This window comes from Calcarisporiella thermophila (assembly GCF_041956535.1).
Source record: "Calcarisporiella thermophila strain CBS 279.70 unplaced genomic scaffold VTP21scaffold_17, whole genome shotgun sequence".
Taxonomy (NCBI): Eukaryota; Fungi; Calcarisporiellomycota; class Calcarisporiellomycetes; order Calcarisporiellales; family Calcarisporiellaceae; genus Calcarisporiella; species Calcarisporiella thermophila.
Genome location: NW_027192207.1, coordinates 190,055 through 210,218, shown reverse-complemented (window position 1 = coordinate 210,218; position 20,164 = coordinate 190,055). Strand labels below are relative to the sequence as shown.

The following is a 20,164-nucleotide window of genomic DNA, read 5'->3' as shown; positions in this document are numbered from 1 at the left end:
AGAAGGAAACTAACAAAAAATGAAGCATACATCTAGATAGTATTTATTAATATTCATAGAAATATTCATGGTGGCTTATATTTCTTAGGTATATGTTATGGATAATTTGAGATATGAAAGAGAAAACTCCGCTTCTTTTATTCCAATGTCCAAAAGCCAATATGGGAGTTTCCAAGCTTGATCAAACATACCGCATTTAGATTTTGAAGAATCAGCGTTTCAGAACTCTCTGCAACAGTATTAATATTTCCTTAAAAATAAATATATATTCAAGAATATTTATTCTCGAAACTAGTGTTGTGAAAAGGGTTGAAAAACAGGATGAAACGCAGTATTTTTTGTTTTTTATGCGTGTGGGATATTTTGTATAATAAAACACATATCCGACAAAAATCACGGTTTCAGGGTCTCAGTAATATGATTGGATTATCGTCACGTGGGTTAAGCCACAGCATTCGTCCAAAATGTTATCCCACAGTTATTACAACTGGCAAGTGAATATTGTTTCTGTTTAATCGTATCGACGTATTTCCAGAGAGTACTTTTTTTACGACGCATTTTCAACTAAATCCAACAAAGTAAGCAAATTAATGAATAATCATTTCACTTCATGTTGGAGTTGAAGGAGAAAGAGGAAGAGGAAAACTTCAGGGACGATATACTTAGACGAAGTTATACAATTCTTTTTTCATTCACGAGATAGGATGATTTTGTTTCATCATCTACAAGAACACAGACAACCCGTACCATCATACCCTTAGACAACATGCACTTCTTCAAGCCAGTGAGAAGCTCGAAACAAGAAAAGAGCTGTTTTCTGTTGTCTTTGAGAAGTTTAGGTAAAGGTATAAAATATTAAGGTGCCGCAAAACTTTCCGAAGATACTTTATAAATCTCTAGTATCATAGCAGAAACTTCGAGAGCTAATAACTCTGCGAAAAACCATCCTAGAGCTCTAATTTTTAGTGCAATAGTAGAAAGTGAGGAGAATCAAGAATGATTTAAGTAATTGAAAGAAAGCATTTCAATCTGTTCTCCACCAGTACTTCGTGGAGGAGAGGATATGGACATTAATAAGAATTACGAAGAAATTAAAGATATCGAAAGCGTGTTCATTCTAATTCTTAATGGAAACTCCTAAATAATTTACTTACACAGCAAATACACATATTATATTCATGAGAGTACACAGCTTTGTACAGACAACCCTAGAGAGGAAGCGGTCTACGTTCACAGAAGCCGCAGATTCTTGAGCACCAGCGTCAACACCACAGCAAACAGCAGCATGAAAGAGAGCAGCCCAAAGAAATAGGCCAAATCATCCCGCTCCTGGCCGGGAACCTTCACATTCATACCCCACAAGCCTAGAATAGAATGGCTGAGAGATGAGGGGGACAATCTTGGTGTTCAACCCACATGCTTACCAGTGACCAAATTCATGGGGATCAGTACACTTCCGAGTGCAGTCAGTTTCGCAAGCGCATCGTTGGTGACATTCGAGCTTATGGTCATATCTATCGATATTTGGGCCAAGTAGTTGGAGTGGGATCGTGAGGAAATCTTCTCGTAGTGACTAAGCGACTGAACCATGGTCAGGATGTGGTCTGCGAAGCGGTTGGGGATGAAGATGGTGGATTAGCAATGGAATTGTGCATTCACTTCAGATATCTCAAGATTTACCAAGAACATCCCCAAGGTAGAGTACCACCTCCGGGTCTTCACACCGCTTGATAAGCCCACGTAATACATCGGTCTTATTTCCCAGTAATCGATACATGCCCATGATCTTCTTCCGGCAGTAGCCGATGCGTCGAAGCATATCGGATTGCTCGCTCTCTTTTAGGATGAGGACCAGTTCGTCCACGGTGTCCACCTCGAACTCAATGGTGTGAATGATGGGGGCGAACCTAAAGTGGAGGTAAGGTGACGGTCCATGAGGGCCTCTCTGTCACTCTAACAAATAGCACTGTTTTCCATGTTTACCCATCCGCAACATCGTCGATCAATGCATATGTGATCCATTCTGGAATATGAATTAGGACCAAGGAGTTACAAAGTGTGAGTAGGCGTGCCCCTATGGTGTTGGCTGGGTAAATAGAAAAATCATTACCAGGCGTCACATTAATATAATCCTTCAAGATCTTGATGCGTCGACGCACATTCATGGGGTGCAACATGGAGCTAAAATGAAACTACCCATAACCAGTATTACAAAAAGTATTAGTATTAGAGCCTTTACTCCTTATTGCATCCAGCACGCCTAGCCTCACCGTCAAAATCCCCTCCTTCATGATTATTATATAGAGGCTGACTGGTTGCAAGTAGTTCGGCGAGAAACGCTCCTGTTCATATGTCTGAATGCACATAAATTGATAAGATTTAAATACTTCGAACTTCTCTCGCCCCTCCTCCATCATGATGTCCTCAATGGTGAGGGGATGGATGCGAAACACATGGCCAAGCGCCGTCATTTCTTCATCAGTAGGCGCTAGGATGTCGATCCAGAAACAGCCTGCGCGTAACATGTCTGAGAACGAGGTTCCACACGGGGGGATTTCGTGGAGAAAACAGGCATGCACTGTGCTTATTGCAGTGGAATAGAAGGTGAAGCGATACGGAGTATCAGCTATCTATTGGTTTTTTATACGTACAAACACATTGGATCATTAAAGGTGACATTGTTTACATTGGAAGAGTAGAGGTAGAACTATAAATGCTACCTTGTCGGTAGTTTCCCCATACAGGTTCGGTCTCCTCATGGAATACTTGCTGCATACAGAGTCTTTTCTCATAAAGCTCAAGGTCTGATGCTTATTCTTCTTCTCCTTTTCAAGATACATGTCCAACGCGTGGTAATTGATTTTCTCCTGGTTCGCATAGGAAAGATACAATGCGTTGGCAGTGGATTCACGTCTGCCTGCAAAAAAATACTCCATATCAGCCGTGTTCTCTTGGCTTAATTCAACCGTGTTGTCGGTAGTGGTAGGAAAACTCTCTGGTAAGAGATCTCCTTCTTTCGGAGTGGCGGAAAAGGGAGGTGAATGAGCATCGGATGGAATCGGATCAGTATAATGAGGCTCCGAGGAGGCTCTGCGGTAGGCCTCGAGGAGAGGATCCCGTTCCGTCAAATTGTAACGGTCATTGGTGGAAATCGTGTCGCTGGACAAATATCCTGATCTCTTGTTGTGATCAGACATGCTGTTCCGCGCACTGAGCGAGGGATAAGAAGGGGCTTGAAGTGCTTGTCAATGTGCTGAGAGTGGGTCGCCTTCTGCCTTTCCGATGGGAATGAATCAGAAGCTCCATGCAAAAACAATGGAAATGAAATGGAACGAGCACCCTAACTAGGAGGATATGTATTTATTCCTCGGGGAAGATTTGCCACCTGGACTCAATTTCGGAGTCTTCAGCACCTTCAGTTTGAAGTCTCCTGAAATGAAAACGGCCCTCCAAAAAAGCAAAATAAACACTATTGTCCTTTATCTTGCTCTTGCCGGTGCAAAATAACATGCACGAATTAAAAACAATAGCTTTGAATTAATCTAAAGACTTGGGTTTTTTCTCTAATTAAAACACAAATAGATATCACAATCACTCTCGCTGCTCGGTGGTGGACAACAAGTATTCCACCGCTCGGCTCACATCGTTGTTGGAGGAGGTTAGCGCCTGCACTACGGTCTCCCGCGGGATATTTGGAAACATGGCTACCAGCATGGACACTTCCTCATCCGAGGGGGGATTGATTCCGCCGGGCTCTGCACGCGCAAGCGAGCCGAGATACTCCTAACGTGGGAAAATCAATGGATTAGACGTTTCGCGGTCGGGTCACGGTCTCTCCTCCACCGCTTTCCCCCAGAGCTGAGCAGCTACTTACCCGCATGGCCTCGGCCGTCTGCTGTCGCGACCGAATGTCATCCCGCAGCATCCTCGCGCGCTGTTCCTGAGTGGTCGCGTTCGACCGGATTGTGGGCCGGCTGGCCAGCAAGGGCTCTAGCCATCTCTTAGCGAATCTTACTAGGACGCCCGGGAATCGCCACCGCTTTACGTTGGCCACATCGGCCCTGTACAACATCCCTGCGACCAATCCGCAAACACCAGCCACCACGGAGTTAGGGAAATGCGATATTAAGAGTTGGGAGGCGAGGACGTAGAGGTAGATTTTGTCGGTCAGAGGCACACCGAATAAACGGAACCGATATGTCTCAGGGATGAGCTTGTAGTACTGATATAGAGCGGCATAAATGAACCCGTAAGGACCGGCGGGTATATATTTTCCATTCAATGAGCCCCAAATCATTAATGCCCCAACTTCTAGAATCGTGGCCATGGCGACGGAAACAAAGACAAAGGCCGCATATTTCACGGAGCCAAACTGCCGCTCGATGACGCGGAGATGATAGATTATAAGCATACCGAAAAAGAGCTCACCCGAATTGGTGAAGGCAACATGGGAGGTGACTAGCCGCCAAAACTGGTAGGAAAAAAAAAAAAAGAATTGAAGGAATCAGTATACAGCTTCAGGGAATATATATCGATCTAGCCCTTAGATACCTGGTGATCTCTGGTTAAATGAGGAATGAGCTGTAGATGGAACATAGGCTTTAAGTTGAGAATAGAGGCCAGCAGCGAGCATCCTCCAACACCAAGCAAGATGCCCTTCGTGACAGAGGCATTATAGAACCCTAATCAGGGACAATGTCAATATGATCGCTACTAAGTGAACTCAAAAAATGAAGAGGCTACCTGTGGGACCTGCTGAGATCATCTCACTTTTTCGATTTTGGCTGAAATTGTTAAGGCAATCTAGGGGAATATATAGTCTAAAGAGGGGAATCAGCGGCAAAATCAAATCACGATGCTGCGCGTCAAATTTTTTTTTTTGTCCTCATGCGCATTCTTATTTGAACAGTAGGCGAAAAACGTATATTTATAAAAATTAAAGGTCAATGAAATTATGCAACACTCAGAAGAATAGAAACAAAGAGAAAGAGAGAAAGAAGGAGAGAAAAGAATAATAAGCACACAATTATAGTAAAAATTAAACAATTTAAGGAGAAGGTTAAAAAAAAAAAAAGACTCTAGAGAGAACAAGGACACACAATATAGAAGAAGGTAAAGAGCGCATTCTTTAAACACAATCACAAACAAATAAACAGGCCAACTTAAAATTGACGCTTCGACAGTTGATGAGATACATACAACGACGCCTTCATGTACCGCTTCTCCGAGTATTTTTCAGTGATAGCTAGGTGTTTTTTCGGGTGATGGAGCAATTCGAGGATCCGATCTACCACGGGCTGCAGCTCCTCCTCCTTGTAGCCGGAGTAGTATCGATGGGCACGCGTCTAGATGGGAATCGAGGTTAGAAGGGGAGGTCGTTAGGTTTGGCAGGGCACGCCACACATTCAACCAAGTGATATTTACCCATTCGCCCTTGTTCAGCATCATCATGGCCAGATAATGTCCCGCGGCCGCCACCAGGGACGCCGGCACGTCCAGGAACTTTTCGTCCACCAGAGTGACCTCGATAAAATACTTGGCTAGCGTGCGGGTTTGGATATCATAATCGTCCGCCTTCGATATCCGTCGCAGGAAATTGTACGGGCCTGGCCACCCAAGCTCGAACTTGAGTTGGTTAAGCATGAATCGCTCCGCCTTGAGCATCTCCTCCGCCGTGTACTGGTGGTCAACCATGTAGACAAACTCGGTGACGGACGGGCACTGAATCTCCTCGACTTTGGCGGCAATGAAGAGCGCGGCACACCCAACCAGCTGCAGCTTTTGGAGCGCAACCACCTTGACGGAGAGGAAGCGGTCAATGATGTTGACGCAGAGAAAGAGGGTTTCGGGGAGAAGCTGGAAACGAGAATGCACCTGGACAAGCCAGTCGATAAGCACGGTCCGCATGCTCCATTGCACCTCGGTCTGGCGCTCCATGTAGTCGGGGTCAGGCATATACCGCAATTCCAGCTCCCGCATGTACTGGAAGATCTCGGTGGCATACTCGGCCACCATTGTGGTGTCCAGGTAGTCGTCCTCGTCCTCAAACTCATTGGCTTCCTCATTCTGCTCTGCCTCCGTCGAGTTGCTGGTGTCGGCGGGCTTGTTTACGTCCACCTCCATATCCTCGTCGTCCACCGGGGCCTCCGCACTTTCCTCCTCTTCCTTCGCCACGACCTCCGGTTTTCGCACACGAAGTTTTTGTTTTGGGGGTGCACCTGCTGTGGTTGTGGATGAATAGGATTTGGATGATACACGCGTTGATTTCAGGTATGATGTGGCAGAGGCTGTTGTTTTGCTATCCTTATTCAATTCTCTTTGCCCCTGTGTCCATACAGAATTCCAGCATAAGACCTCTGAGAGTCGATAGTAGTAGATATTTAAACCCAATCTTACCTTGGTGTTTGCGTCAACAATCGACAGAGCGCTACGACGAGTTTTGGAAGCAGCCGCGGAGGTGGTGGTGGATTTGGACGAAAGTGGCTTTTTCTTACCGCCAAACGATCGTGGCTCCTTCACATTCTCATTCTCATCAGCCATCGGAGCCGATCGCTTGAGAAATGGACGTGAAGGGAGTTGTGTTGTCGACATTAATGATTGGAAGGAATTTCAGAAAATCAAAAGAAAGGATGTGGGCAAGGAAGAGAGTAGATAAGAGGGCTAGGGGGGGAGAAGCGAGGGTGGGTGAGGGAATATAAGGGGATTGTTGGTGGAGGGGGTAAGAATGAGGGAAATTTCAGCAATCAAACAATATTATGGCTCAAAATTTGCGACCAACAAAATGAAAGGAGAGTAGGTTGAATGTAGATTCTGTTAAGGAAAGGAGCGTGTATATCTAGTGGGGTGGAGGTGGGGGGGTGTATCGTTCAAAACATTAAGGAGAGAAAGGGATGTAATTTCAAGGGTGAGCGTCAAAGGAGTGAACAGGAAGAGGAAAAGAATTAAGAACGAATATAGATCATCCTGCACAAGCAAATCAAACCTGAGCCAACTCTGCTATTTTGCAAATATGCCAATTCTCCATGCATATATGAGGCCCTTATTGCACCGCCTCTTTTTTTTCACTCTAATCAGGATAGCAATCCCATCTCTTCGCCGGTACTTTTCCCCGCTAAAACCAAGAGAACTCCCTCTTATAAAAGTTTACATTATCTCCTCAAGGCCTTTTTGCTTTTTTTTTTACAGAGGCCTCACTCTAACATTTCAGGCTTACAATCTTGATCTGAATTAAATAATGTCTGATTCTGCATTTGACAAGCTTGCAGAGGAGCTACTCGATCTCATATTCAGCTTTCTTCCCTTTGAGTCGCTTGTGATCCTCCGTAGTGCAAACAAGCGATTCGCCGCAGTAGCTCATCGAATTCTTACAAATAAAATGAAGAATTACATGAAAAGGGGAATGTGGATCCAGGTGAATATACTTCTCTAAAAAGAACTTGTCTAAAAAACATTTGCATCCAACCCTTGATCTGCATCTCTATCCTTGCGCCTAGCTCAACTTGGTAGGGATGGATAAAAACCGACAAATTGAAACGCACACTCTCCTTGAATTCAGGCAAATATCTCCCTGCCATCGGTTCGCCTATTTCGCGACCGGCCCGCTGCGCAGTTTCAGTGCGGATGGGCGCTACGCCCTTGTAGATAAATCGGGGCCGGAAATGGACACGGTGACACTCTCTTCCATGAAAGAGATCTTGGTCTGTCTTGGGCAACACAGCGGGAAGGAGCATGAGTTGAGCTTGGCCGTCAATATTGCAGAGGCGGATATCCCGGAGATACGGTGGGATGCGAACGTAACAGAGTGTCGCAAAGAGATTGTCGTCGTGGAGGATCGGAGAGAACAACATGAGCCACCGGTGGGTTTAGTGCGCTTGAGAGCTTTACGAATGCCGGGCGAGGCAGAGACGCTGGCGTATAAGGTGGATGAGCCGGTCAAGCTGCGGTTGGAAAAACTGCTTCTCTATAGCAGAGGAGAATAGTCCTCTCTATTGACGGGGTGGTATTTATTGTGTATTATTGCACATGTATATATATAAATATAAATAGGCCGCTCAGCGGGTCCTTCTTGATACACTAAATCTCCTTTTCTTCACGCTTATCTTCGCTTTCTCCCCCTCTATTGCCATCTTCGGCTTCCTTCTCTACTGCCCTTCCGTATTTCTTCTTTGCCCGCTTCTCACGCTGTCGTTTCCGCTGGGCGATCTTTTGTGCTTTCAGCGCGGGTTTAGACAGCTCCCCATTCATCATCTCGTCCAACTTATCTCGCAGAATTCGCCTTGCCTCTGATCGATTTTGATTCAGAGATCGGTTTGCATGACACTAATCAAATATAATAAGTGCAAACAGATCAGCAATCCGATTAACAATGCATCGTTCATCACCAAATCTCCATCAATATTAAAATATATATTACCGAGACGCGTATGCCAGTGGGAATGTGCACGATCTGCACGCAATTACTCGTTTTATTCACTTTTTGCCCTCCATTTCCATGCCCTTTTACAAATTTCTCTTCCAAATCTTCTTCATTGATGACGATAGGCACAGGTCCATTTTTTGTAACGGTTGAGAGGGATCTAATGGCGGGGATGCGATAAAAGAGGCGAAGCATACCGAAGAAGAATGTAGGGAAAATGGAACTTAAAGGAAAACACCATCGAAGCGAATGAGAATGACCTATCCATCCTGTCAATATGTTTAAATTGCTAGGTTAGCAGTCACTTCCTGAATTGCCAATGAACAAGCTTTCTATCTATCGGTCTAATCAGGAGTCTATGCATATAGATGAATGAAGCGTATTTTCAATGCTGCTTGTTTTATTGAGGTTATATAAAAGTATATGGGTGGCATTACTATTGCATTATTAAACAGAGATACATATTATATATAGTTTGGAATATCATACTCTACGCACCTCAATGACCCCGTGGTCTCCATTGTATCTATCTCTAGATGCCACTCTACCTCTTGCCACCTCTCCCCTTGCCATATTGGCCCCTTCCGCCAAGGTCGTATCGGTATCCGCGCTTCCGGCAGAGGCATCACTTGTCTTACGTTCTTTCTCACTCTCCTCGTCTCCTCCGGTTTGGCCCCGATCCTGCTCCATGCGTAGGTTTCGCGCGCTGTAGAGGAACACCAGAATCCCCGTGGACGAGGCCACGAAGGCCTGGAAAGTCAATGCTGCCGCCAAGTTATTGGGAGGAGTCCCGTTGGGCTCTCGCAGGGAATCTTCGATGGCTAACAGGACAATGGCAAATATTTGCGAAACCAGCCAAAGGATCGAGGTGGAAACGGATTCAGAGCAAGGATACGTGCCTACAAAGGCCACATACACGAGTTAGCCAGTCCTGACCCATCACCATAAGAATGGGGATGTCATTCGTTTTACATTCTACTCCTAATTCAAGTGAGATTGGCATCAGGGTCATCGAAGAAATGCCGTTCAGGGCCGCGACTACAGCAATCGGCCAAAAGTTGTTGGGCGCAATTGTCCAACAAAAGCCGATGTAGGTTAGGGCGAGAAACGGGGTGAACAATTTAAGGAATTGCTTGTGGGCGCCGGTCCGATCCACAATGGGGCTCAAGATGACTACACAAGTCAATACAAAATCATTTAGACTAGTGTTTGAAAGATTCCCTGAGGAGGCCCTCCCCCCAAAGGGGGGGGGGGGGAATCAACGCTACTCAACTCATCCCAAGAGCACCGGAACCAATCAGTATAAAGCCGATGACGCCCGCTTGCTGATCGGTATAGCCATATGGAACCAAGAATTGATTGATGAGGCTGGTGAAAGCCGTGTTCAAACCCATATTCACGCTGAAAAGAAAAACAAGCAGCCAGAAGTTCATGTTGCGAGCAAGTGAGCGAAGCCCTTGCCAAAAGGGAAGCCTAGGTGCGCAGGAGGTGACAGACATGCCAGTGGGGGGATGCTTGGCTAGGAAAAAGGTTGGGATCGTGACGGCTAAGGAGGTGAGGGCGAGGACGAGAAGCTAAAGAATAATAGGCTTTGAATGGTTGTATGGGATGACTATTTAAAATTTGGGATGAAGTGTTTACCATGAAAGGAATCCTATCTTGCGAGGGTGTTAAATAGGGTATTAAGATAAGGGATGCGCTCATTCCTATGGGTAAAGCTAGAGAAAAGGGGGGAAGGAGGCATAATGAATAAGTTGAACAGTCGACTATGCGATGTCGTAGTCACGAATAACTTACTTGCAACCATATTTGCGGTGACACGTTCCTTGGCGGTAAACCAAGAGACTGCATACTTGGTGGTAAGATTTAATCCCAGTGGATTGACTGCCGTCGCCAACAGCTAGAACAAACCCGTAGGGTGAGTATGGTGTTTGGATTTTCCAGTGCTTCATACGTTACCTGCCCAATCATGATTGCGGCGTATCGAAAGCCGACCTCCGTTAAATAGGTTGCCATGTAACGAATGCTACACCCAATTGTGCACAAAATGCCTGCCAGTACCAACTAAATATGAATGAATAATATAGAAAACGAAAGAAAAATATAGAAATCAGATGCCCATTGGCTCAAGCTTTGGTAGTTTAGTGCACCCGCACTTACCGCGCTCTTGATCCCAAACCGATCGTAATACCAGCCTGTAAACAGGCTCATAATTACATACACAATTGAGCTGGCGTTCGACAACCAGTTTACCGCGGTAAAACTCACTTGTAAAAACTCCGTGCTCTTTGTCGACACCACCGCAAAGGTTAGCCAGTTCATCCCTCCCACCGACGTTAGCATGACAATCATCACCAACCCGAACCAAGCCTGGAACCGGGTGCCTTTGCCAGCACTTTGCTCTTGCTCCCCTCCTGGGCGGCTGGCCGCCAGGGTGGTGGCGGGTTCGGTTAAAGTAAGGGGGGGCGGTGAGGTTTTCTCGGCGTCCTGGGGAAGAGGAGAGGCGGGTTGTGTGAAGTAATCGAATGAGGTAACTGGGCGGAACACATGCGTTCTCATGTCTACTAGGGTATTGTTAGGAGGGAGATGGTGGGTGTGTGGAGGCGGCTCGGGCGGAGTGTGAGAGCCATCTTTACGTATATCATAGTACGCAAAGTCTAGGCAAGACATTCTTTAGAAGTTTAAGTTAAGGGAGGGGGGAGGGGGACTGGAAGAACGATGGGTCGCTGGATCTATCTATTTTTTTTATCTTAGAAAATAGCACAAGTATCGTAAGTCTAATGTAAAAATGGGTACTCTCCAAAAAAAATGACGCAAATATCGGCGTATCAGTTTGAAATAGGTCTGCGCGTGCACACTTGGGAAATTGGTTCGAATCGAGATACCGAGTAAAATAAACAAAACCAAGGCCACTCTGACTGGGAAGCTTATATCCTTGGTGCAACCCTTCTACTAACCTAAGCAGCACGCACAAGATTATATATTGTGTAGAGGACTATTAGTAAGCTATGGAGAAATAAACCGTGGTCCTTGATCACTTGTGGGCCAGAGAGGAGTGAAGAAACGCCCAACCTCGGGATCGCCAGACGAGTAGTGTCATTATGCAGGGATCATTGTATTTTTTTTATTCTTCCAAGGAAAACTCTCTTCTGCTTTATATTCATCATCATGAAATAATTCATCTTCACACGTTTGGAAACAATGAATTATTACTACAAATGGTAAATGAAATGATCGGCCAATGGGAGTCAATCAGATGGTGTGTGGCTTAGGTGAAGTCACGGTAAACAAAGAATAACAAAAAGAAAAGCCAGTCTCAAAAATCGCTTTCCACCAGCTATAATACACATTCCTCTACAAAATGGTAATTTTCCTTTTTAATTAATGGGAGATCGGGAGCATCTCAATGCAATTGCCCTTTTTTTGTAGAAAGTGAAAGCAATATCACGGAGTGCAGAGGATTATACCCGCGAGCGCGCTCAGGACATCCACAAAGTGCAACGCAATTTTGATCCCAATCTGCATCCCTTTGAAAAGGCTCGCGAGTACACCCGCGCATTGCGATCCGTAAAGCTCGAGCGTTTGTTTGCTAAGCCGTTTATTGGCGCTCTCAGCGGTCATGCTGATGGCGTCTATGCCATGGCACGGCATCCGAAGAAACTGGATACCTTGATTTCGGGCAGTGGCGATGGTGAAATTCGGTTATGGAGCCTTTCCGAGAGAGAAACACTATGGTCTACGTTTGGACACAAGGGGATTGTCAAGGGCGTGTGCCACAGTGCCTATAATGACTCTTACTTGTCGTGTGGATTGGACAAGACGGTTAAGATCTGGAAATTTGATGGCAATGATACCCCCGATGAGGTAAATGGAAATAATCACGTTAATCTGGCCCAATCACACCACCAACCCATTTGCTTTCTTTGCTCGATATTCTCCCTCATTAGCCTATGAACACATATATCGGGAGGTATGCATTTAGCGCCATTGATCACCACCGCAATGAACCCATTTTCGCAACCTCCGGCTCCCAGATCGACATTTGGGACGAGAACAGGTAATCTCTCCTCCAAACTAAAACCACCCTCCAACCTACTCAATAATATCCTGTTTTCAGATCCGAGCCCATTCACACATTTACCTGGGGCGCTGATACTGTTAACACAGTACGCTTCAACCAGGTTGAAACCAATGTGGTTGCGAGCTGTGGGACGGATCGCACCATTATCCTTTACGACCTTCGCACCTCATCCCCACTCTCAAAACTCGTGATGACCATGAAGTCAAATGCACTAGCATGGAACCCCATGGAGGCGTTCAACTTTACTGTTGCAAATGAAGACCACAACTGTTACACGTTCGATATGCGAAAGATGGACAGAGCGTTGAATGTACTAAAGGACCATGTATCAGCAGTGTGAGTGCATCCTGCTGTGCACAGCAAGTCGTCGAGTGTTCAGGTGTGCTAACTCGGCTCTGATTTTTTTATCTATTAGGCTCGATGTGGACTATTCGCCCACGGGTGAGGAGATTGTGACGGGCTCGTACGACTGCTCCGTCCGCATCTTCAAGGCACGTGAGGGCCACAGTCGAGATATTTATCACACCAAGCGAATGCAACGGTATACTTCATCATCATCTTGATGGCACGAGAGGGGGGTGGTGGTGTAGAGCTGTTTATTTACTTGATGGCATTCTGTTTAACTAGGATATGGAGCGTTCGCTTCAGTATGGACTCGAAATACGTTCTCTCCGGCTCCGACGACGGCAATATCCGTGTCTGGAAGGCCAACGCATCGGAAAAGATCGGCGTCAAGGACTACCGCGAGCGCGCGCACCTAGAGTACTCCGACAAGCTGAAGGAACGCTACAAGGAAATGCCGGAGATCAAGAAGATCTCCCGCCACAGGAACACCCCCAAGGCGATCACCAAGACCTCGAAGCTCAAGCGCACCATGCTGGACGCACGCAAGCGAAAGGAGGACAATCTGCGGCGGCACTCGAAGCCGGGCAAGGTGCCCTATGTTGCGGAGCGCAAGAAGAGCGTGGTTGGGGTTGCCAAGTGAACGGGCGGAGCCAACGTTGCAAAAGGGTTGTTTGTTTTGGCTTATTTATTTCCCTCCTCTTAGTCCCATGCCTTCCTCCAGCTGTTTCGCCTGCGGGAAGCGGTCAATGTGATGCAAAGCGTGGCCTGCTTTCCCGTTGTCTTTTTTTTTTCGCTTTCCTCTGTCGCTCCCCCTTTCCCCCTCATGTAACATTATATATTAATAACAATAATAAAAACAAATATACAAGAACAAATAGAAAGGCTCCGTGTAACGGTTGCAGCCGTATATTAGCTTACACACAAAAAAACTTTGACATTCTCTGTGCAAGCATATCATGCGCCGCCCCGCCCTTCTGGCCCATCAAGCTTTTGTCTGGGTCACGGCTCTCCACCAAGTCGGTTATAGAGTCAGAGTTTGCAGCCGAAATTTTGAGAGATCAACTGCCTCCTGCTCGACCCCTCCCGGAAACTCAAATGCGCAGCGGGTGACCACTTGAATTCGAGGCTGCCCGCCCAAAACGATTAGGCACAGGAGGAAAGGGGAAATCCAACACGGGAACAGAGGTTAACTTTGTCCGCCCGTTCTGGATGATTTATTTTTTTCCTTCTCTCTCCCCTTCCTCCCTTCCTTCTTCCTTGGGCCCGGCTTTCCCCCCCCCCCCCCTTAGCCCCCTTCGGACCCGCTTCTTCTCTCCCCTGTTTTCCCTTGGCTTCTCCCATTATCTCCTATCCTCTTCCTGCCTGTTTCCCCTGACTTGGCCTTCTTTTCCAAGTGTGCGCCCAATCCAAGTCATCCCCCTTTGGGAATCTCGTCCTCAACTAGGTCTAATCTGGACGCTGCATCCCATCTCATCTTCTATGTACATTTCTGCTAAATGCGGCCATTATCTTGATACGCCGCGGACTCCCCCGCCGCTCTATTCGCTACAAACCGAAATGATTCGGCGCGCTCAAATGCGTCAGCAAGTCCAATGCCCATCCAATCCCCAACTCAACACCTGCTCCTCGCCACTCGCGCTGCCCTCTTCGCCAATACGCCTGCCCGCCCTCTCCACCCTTGGTTTGGCGAGCGACAGGCGGTGGAGCGTGGAGCCGCGCCGCGACCCGTTTTTCGTTGCGTTTGCAGAGTTCTGCAGCATCGAACTTCAACGCGCCCTGAAAGTGCTGCCGGAGGGGGGAGAGTGCGGCGAGAGGGACAGCCAGTCGTCGGAGCGGGACCAAGAAGAGCAAACGCTGATATCGGAAGATTTCGTGGCCGAGGTGGAGGCCTCTCGGCCCGAGGAGCTCCAGAGGAAGCGCCGCTCTCCGAGCTCTGAGCCCAGCGAGAGAATGAAGCGCCGGCGCGTCCCCAAAATCGGGTCGTGCTCGGCGTGCTCGGCGTCGCTGCGCAACTCTCCCGTGGCCCGTCCGGGGTGGGACGGGCACAATTCGCGCCTTTGTAATAGCTGCGGGATTGCGTTTCAACACACACGCACCGTGTGCAAGAACAAGCATGTGGCGAGGCGGAAAGAACATAAGCTGATGGTGGCTGCAATGGAGCGAAGAGAGGACTCGATCTTGAGGTGCTATCATTGCGATTCACCCTGCATAACCTATTCATGATGGGTGATTGTCTATTATTTTTTATCTCCCCCTCCCCTGTGTATAATCTTAGTTTTGGATTGTTATTTGTTTTTCTTTGCTGTCAATATTCCTGCCTTCCGTTTCTCGGTGGTTTTCATTTCTCTTTGTTTGCTATCCCGTTTTTTTTTCCTTCTTAATTATCATTCTAGTATATCTGTGTCTAAACCTGAGCTGATTTTGTTTTACCCTGCTCTGCTTTATCCCCCCCCCCTCCCCTCTATGAGCTCTTCATCAGAATGTATTTATTATTTATTCGATCTATCAACATTCTTGGCTAGGTTCGCATTCCTGTTTTTTGTCACCTCTCTTCCGGTTAGCTTCTATTAATTCTAATAAGAAAGTTGAGGGCGGTCTGCCTTTTTTTTTCTTGTTTTGTTTGCTTGAGAGCTTTGGGCATACGAGCCAAACCTGTGGGTGTGGCCTGCGTGGAGTCTGTGAACAACGAAAATAGAGTTGGGCGTGATGGGGATGAATCAAATAAGAAGCACGAGCCTTGGATAAGCTTGCATGCAAAACGCTAAAGCTTGCAGGATTTTGTTTGGGTTTCGTGAGAACGGAGCCCAAAAACCTGCTCTTCCGAGGAATTGTTTGCGTTCATTAGACGGAGTGCTTGCATGAGGCGGCGGCTGCATCTCGCGCCCAGCTTGGTCTTGCATGAGGTCGACAAGCGAGGATAGGGCGGGGAGCCTGCGACGCAGAACCATTCGACTGGACTTGCCCTCCCGGGTGCACGTGAGGGACCGGGGCTTCCTTCAGCGCACCCTCTTCTCGCCAGTGCGGGAGGATGCAATCGGCATGTTTGTGGACCGTCGCGACTCGCAGTTTTGCCACCGAGCTGGAGGGAGGCGGAGTGCTTGCTTTGCTCAGGCCTGCTAACATGCGCTTTGCAGGATATGGGAAAGGCATAACTGAAACGGCCCACTTGACCCTTCATCGATGTTGTGGTTTACGTTATCTTTACCATCATTTAATGTTACCATGCTCTTATCTAGAGAGGGGAAGGGGGTGCTTACAACGGGGAATCGAGACTCTTATCATCTCAACAAGCTTGTTCCAATCAGGTTAAGAACTCTGATTGCAAGAACTCTCTCCCTTGGAAGGGATAAGCCAAAAGAGGGGCCGCTCTGGCGTCCAAGCTCAGGATAGATTTTCTCGTTAAGGGAAGGAGCGGCCCATCTTGAGGAGACAAGAAATCAAGCCGCAGCAAAAGAACAACAACCATGCTGACGCAGAGCGCGGCGGGAGGATCCATTTGAGATAGTTAGAAGGGAAGGTTCAAAGGTGGGGCGAGACCGTCAGTGGACAGCACCGAGACACTCAAATGGATTCCATTGACAGGTGGGAGCCACGGCAATAAATTTTATGTAATCTTCATTGCGCGGTGCTGAAAGGGGTTGAGTCAACGCGTTTTGCTAAGAGAGGCGGCAAGGTTGTAGGTTGTAGCTCAAGCTACAAATATCTCGGCGAGGATTTTGTCCTCCCAGGGAAGAGGTGGGGAAAGTGAGGCGAACCTTCTAATATACTTTGTGCCGTTTCCCTGTGCTTACGCTAAGCTTTCCCTTCCGCTATTAAAGGGAGAGTGAGTCAACAATAAGATTTCGGAGCAGCTTCAACGTGAATAGCGCTGAATCTGCCTTATCCTCCTTACCATAACAGGCGGTCAATTCCCTGCTATTTGTTTCTGGTGTTGCTTGTGCTGCCAGTGTATTGGAGAATAGGTCGCATTGAAAAGAATATGAGTTTGAAGCAAACGAAATGTCAAATTCTGGCTATTCTTGTAGGATGGATGGGTAGTGCCACTTGTGACGGTGCTACACCCAACTTTCGATATATTAAGAGTATGGGCTCAATTCACCTTTGCGTAAGAGTAATTTCTGCAAAGAAAAATTAAAGTCGCTGGAAAGCTACGTCATTCATTTAAAAGGATTTGCGGAAATAAATTCATATGCGACACGTAAGGTAAAAAGCTACTTTCTTATAGCAAGTACATAATGAAGATCAGCTGTGTGTTCAATCGTTATTATGCAGAGCTCTTTACCGTCGAAATTGACAGATTGGGTACGGTTGAGGAGCTAGAGTATAAAATCAAGGAGAAGGAAAGCGACCGATTATTACATCTGGCTCTATCATTGTTCACATTATGGAAAATTGCAACCTCATCCGAAATTATATGAAAAATTACGCGAGACACTTGTCGATCATTATCATAGTTTTGCTACGGCTATATAGACAAAACAACTATGCCGCTTTATCTCTTCCTCGCTGGAGCTGGCACCGGTAAATCTCGTAATGCTAACGAATTCCGCAACTCATTGATTGCTTGTTTACCATGAGAGGAGTCGGAGCTGAAGAATAGGCTTGAGAACGCCTGGGTATTCCACGTTAGTCTAGAGAATGAGAGTAGCGCTATCAAAGAGGCCGAGCATATAGTGATGCAGATTATCGGCATACGAATGCTTTGGCAACTCCTTCCAAATATTCCCCTAACTGAACTTATTTCGGGCTATGAAGCACCGCATCCTATAATCATTATTGAGCTGCTGAGGTTGCGCGAGAAAAGGGAACGGGAAAAGGTAACGGCTATTTTGGTGGTCGACGGCTTACAGGCCGTTTCAAAGAACTCCACGGGCGGTTTGGACGAAAACGTGGCGCTTTACGATATTTTTTCCAATATGAAGGGACTTGGAGTGAGTGGGATGTTCGTCATCCCTTGCTGTACCGCATCTATCACCACATGGAAAGTACCCATGTGGAAAATGACCCATCGCAGACGAGTATACTTGCCCGTTGCCTCCATTGATGCTTCGAAGCCTGTCTCTCAAGAAGTTAAATATTTTATGGGTTTGCTTGAGTAATGGTGGCGGTCATGGAAGAGGATTCTGCAGATATTTTGCATTAGAAACTGGAAACATTACTTTGGTATGCAACGGACGGCCCATTGCATATCTACAAGGCAAATTTGGCGAGATATACTTCTAGTGAAGGAAATTGGCAATACTCCCACTGAACAAATCATATCTAAAATCTACTAAAGAATATTGAAGGAGAGTGAGCCAGTACAGATGTACCGGAGAGATTGCTGAAATAGTTCAAGTTTTAATATAGGCTAAATTCCTCACATTATCCAATGCTTTTCGTCGAGTTCATACTACTCCATGCCTTGCGTATTTTGTTCACTCCATTAGGTTACTGATTTTGCTTATAGAGTGTCGAACCATTTTCTGGTAGAGAATGCACAGGGTGTCGATAGCCTTATATCATTTCAAGCTCATATATATCATAATAATATAGCTTCTCTTTGCAGGTTTATAAACAATTTACTTTAATGCATTGTTCATTTTCAAATAAAACCCACTATAGCGCCATAGTATAGATGGCATTTTAAAGAGCCGCTTAACGCTTTTTGCTCGCGGAGATGCAAAAGACTCTATTGCCAGTATATACATTGTACTTTTATCATTATTATTATGACAGGATGACTTTGAGGTATTCTATTAAAGGAAACTTGGGTGAGTCACTTTGAAATAGGAAAGAGGCAGTCCCTACCTGGACGAATATAATATATTCGTCTTATAGCCTTTATAGCCTTAATATTATTAAGGCTCTCTATTCCCTAAAATATTGGCTACTACTCTATTTAAAATGACAAGAAACAACGGCAAAGTTCACGATGAAGAGCAACTGATACAGTTTTGCAAACGTCTCCCCAAGGTGGTGGGTATAGTACCTAAGTTGCTCAGTTCACATTGAAGCAAATGCATTCAACTTTTTTCTTGGGTATAGGAACTGCATGCCCATTTGACGGGCAGCTTATCTCCCTCTACTTTTCAAACCCTAGTTAACAAACATCGGGCCAATATACCCGAACTCGAAGGATTCACCCTTCCGGAAGGCAAAGTTAAAATCGCAGAGTAAATTTTATAACATTTTAGAAAGTTAATCTGGTGTCCTCTCAAGCTCATGGATCCCCACTCTCTCTTCTCCAGATTCTTCGATCTTTTTCGGATAGTGAATCGATTGACCGCCGATGAGGAATCGCTCCGATTTGCAGCGCAGCAAGTCGTACAAGATTTCGCGGCGGACGGAGTACGTTATCTTGAACTGCGGACCACTCCCAAAATCTCTGCGAACATGACAAAGGAGGATTATGTTCGAACCGTGCTCTCTGCAATACGCACTGCGCCCCCGAACATCCTCGTCCGCCTGATCCTCAGTGTTGACCGGCGAGAAACGCTCGAGCAAGCGCAGGAGACGGTTGATATTGCGCTGAAATACAAGGATGAAGGCGTGGTGGGATTGGATCTATGCGGGCATGTGGAGAAGGGTCATTTTGATATTGTCAAGCCTGCGTTTGTGCGTGCAAGAGAAGGCGGGCTCCGCCTAACCGTGCACTTCGGGGAGATTCCCGAAAACTTGAACGAGGCCGAGAGCTTGCTCAGCGTCTCCCCGCATCGCCTTGGCCATGCTACCCACGTCGATCCCGCTAGCCAGCAGATTATCCGCTCTCAGAATATCCCTATCGAGATCTGCATGTCTTCCAACGTGCTTAGCCACACGGTGGCCTCCTTCGAGGACCATCACGTCAAAGACCATCTGCGAGAGGGCCATGCCGTTGTTCTCTGCACAGATGACAAAGGTGTCTTTTTGTCAGAGCTATCGAACGAATACGCGATAGCAGCTCGGACATTTGGCATGACCGAGATGCAGCTGTTTGAGTTGTCGCGACGCGGGATCGCCTGCATCTTCGAGGAGGAGGAGGTGAAGGAGCAACTAAGAGAAGAGTGGGATAGGTGGTGGAAGGAGTATATATGTAAAACCACATTAAATTAATCCATATAAGCCCCTCCCCCGAACACTATTTTGCTACTCAATAGATTTATTGGAAAGTGAACTTATACCATGCCATAATGTAAATGGATGAAGAAAGCACAATGGGAACGGAAAAACGCAGCACTATTTTTAATTGGAATTAGTCAAAAGAAAATTACACGTTATTAGACAATTATACTATGTATATAGAAAGGGCGATTGTAGGGGGAGGGGAAAAAAATAAACGAAAATAGAAGAGATAGTACTAT

The 20,164-nt window shown here is 46.4% G+C and overlaps 11 protein-coding genes across 11 annotated transcripts; 5 read left to right on the top strand and 6 right to left on the bottom strand.

Moving 5' to 3' along the window:
- Positions 1 to 1,230: 1,230 nt before the first annotated feature.
- On the bottom strand, positions 1,231 to 3,197 carry VTP21DRAFT_3316 (uncharacterized protein; the record flags this gene model as incomplete). The annotated part of the gene is made up of 7 exons (XM_069393606.1): positions 1,231 to 1,364; positions 1,425 to 1,604; positions 1,681 to 1,907; positions 1,984 to 2,023; positions 2,111 to 2,192; positions 2,313 to 2,626; positions 2,687 to 3,197. The coding sequence occupies 7 exons, from the start codon at positions 3,195 to 3,197 to the stop codon at positions 1,231 to 1,233; spliced, it is 1,488 nt and encodes a 495-aa protein (XP_069249320.1).
- Positions 3,198 to 3,591: 394 nt separating this feature from the next.
- Positions 3,592 to 4,765, bottom strand: VTP21DRAFT_3315 (uncharacterized protein; the record flags this gene model as incomplete). Its single annotated transcript, XM_069393605.1, has 4 exons — positions 3,592 to 3,783; positions 3,875 to 4,471; positions 4,552 to 4,682; positions 4,744 to 4,765. The coding sequence occupies 4 exons, from the start codon at positions 4,763 to 4,765 to the stop codon at positions 3,592 to 3,594; spliced, it is 942 nt and encodes a 313-aa protein (XP_069249319.1).
- Positions 4,766 to 5,162: 397 nt separating this feature from the next.
- Positions 5,163 to 6,591, bottom strand: VTP21DRAFT_3314 (uncharacterized protein; the record flags this gene model as incomplete). Its single annotated transcript, XM_069393604.1, has 3 exons — positions 5,163 to 5,345; positions 5,425 to 6,324; positions 6,397 to 6,591. The coding sequence occupies 3 exons, from the start codon at positions 6,589 to 6,591 to the stop codon at positions 5,163 to 5,165; spliced, it is 1,278 nt and encodes a 425-aa protein (XP_069249318.1).
- A 643-nt stretch (positions 6,592 to 7,234) lies between these two features.
- VTP21DRAFT_3313 (uncharacterized protein) lies at positions 7,235 to 7,979 on the top strand (the record flags this gene model as incomplete). Its single annotated transcript, XM_069393603.1, has 2 exons — positions 7,235 to 7,411; positions 7,494 to 7,979. The coding sequence occupies 2 exons, from the start codon at positions 7,235 to 7,237 to the stop codon at positions 7,977 to 7,979; spliced, it is 663 nt and encodes a 220-aa protein (XP_069249317.1).
- Positions 7,980 to 8,073: 94 nt separating this feature from the next.
- VTP21DRAFT_3312 (uncharacterized protein) lies at positions 8,074 to 8,611 on the bottom strand (the record flags this gene model as incomplete). The annotated part of the gene is made up of 2 exons (XM_069393602.1): positions 8,074 to 8,319; positions 8,414 to 8,611. The coding sequence occupies 2 exons, from the start codon at positions 8,609 to 8,611 to the stop codon at positions 8,074 to 8,076; spliced, it is 444 nt and encodes a 147-aa protein (XP_069249316.1).
- Positions 8,612 to 8,899: 288 nt separating this feature from the next.
- VTP21DRAFT_3311 (uncharacterized protein) lies at positions 8,900 to 11,086 on the bottom strand (the record flags this gene model as incomplete). Its single annotated transcript, XM_069393601.1, has 7 exons — positions 8,900 to 9,315; positions 9,389 to 9,589; positions 9,690 to 9,990; positions 10,058 to 10,134; positions 10,214 to 10,316; positions 10,376 to 10,480; positions 10,577 to 11,086. The coding sequence occupies 7 exons, from the start codon at positions 11,084 to 11,086 to the stop codon at positions 8,900 to 8,902; spliced, it is 1,713 nt and encodes a 570-aa protein (XP_069249315.1).
- Positions 11,087 to 11,657: 571 nt separating this feature from the next.
- VTP21DRAFT_3310 (uncharacterized protein) lies at positions 11,658 to 13,482 on the top strand (the record flags this gene model as incomplete). The annotated part of the gene is made up of 6 exons (XM_069393600.1): positions 11,658 to 11,699; positions 11,846 to 12,280; positions 12,364 to 12,473; positions 12,534 to 12,833; positions 12,913 to 13,038; positions 13,125 to 13,482. 6 exons carry the CDS (start codon positions 11,658 to 11,660, stop codon positions 13,480 to 13,482), a joined length of 1,371 nt encoding a protein of 456 aa, XP_069249314.1.
- An 839-nt stretch (positions 13,483 to 14,321) lies between these two features.
- VTP21DRAFT_3309 (uncharacterized protein) lies at positions 14,322 to 15,065 on the top strand (the record flags this gene model as incomplete). Its single annotated transcript, XM_069393598.1, has 1 exon — positions 14,322 to 15,065. One exon carries the CDS (start codon positions 14,322 to 14,324, stop codon positions 15,063 to 15,065), a length of 744 nt encoding a protein of 247 aa, XP_069249313.1.
- Positions 15,066 to 15,683: 618 nt separating this feature from the next.
- VTP21DRAFT_3308 (uncharacterized protein) lies at positions 15,684 to 15,992 on the bottom strand (the record flags this gene model as incomplete). Its single annotated transcript, XM_069393597.1, has 1 exon — positions 15,684 to 15,992. One exon carries the CDS (start codon positions 15,990 to 15,992, stop codon positions 15,684 to 15,686), a length of 309 nt encoding a protein of 102 aa, XP_069249312.1.
- A 1,334-nt stretch (positions 15,993 to 17,326) lies between these two features.
- VTP21DRAFT_3307 (uncharacterized protein) lies at positions 17,327 to 17,941 on the top strand (the record flags this gene model as incomplete). Its single annotated transcript, XM_069393596.1, has 2 exons — positions 17,327 to 17,363; positions 17,421 to 17,941. The coding sequence occupies 2 exons, from the start codon at positions 17,327 to 17,329 to the stop codon at positions 17,939 to 17,941; spliced, it is 558 nt and encodes a 185-aa protein (XP_069249311.1).
- Positions 17,942 to 18,728: 787 nt separating this feature from the next.
- VTP21DRAFT_3306 (uncharacterized protein) lies at positions 18,729 to 19,916 on the top strand (the record flags this gene model as incomplete). The annotated part of the gene is made up of 3 exons (XM_069393595.1): positions 18,729 to 18,800; positions 18,870 to 18,997; positions 19,073 to 19,916. The coding sequence occupies 3 exons, from the start codon at positions 18,729 to 18,731 to the stop codon at positions 19,914 to 19,916; spliced, it is 1,044 nt and encodes a 347-aa protein (XP_069249310.1).
- Positions 19,917 to 20,164: the final 248 nt, after the last annotated feature.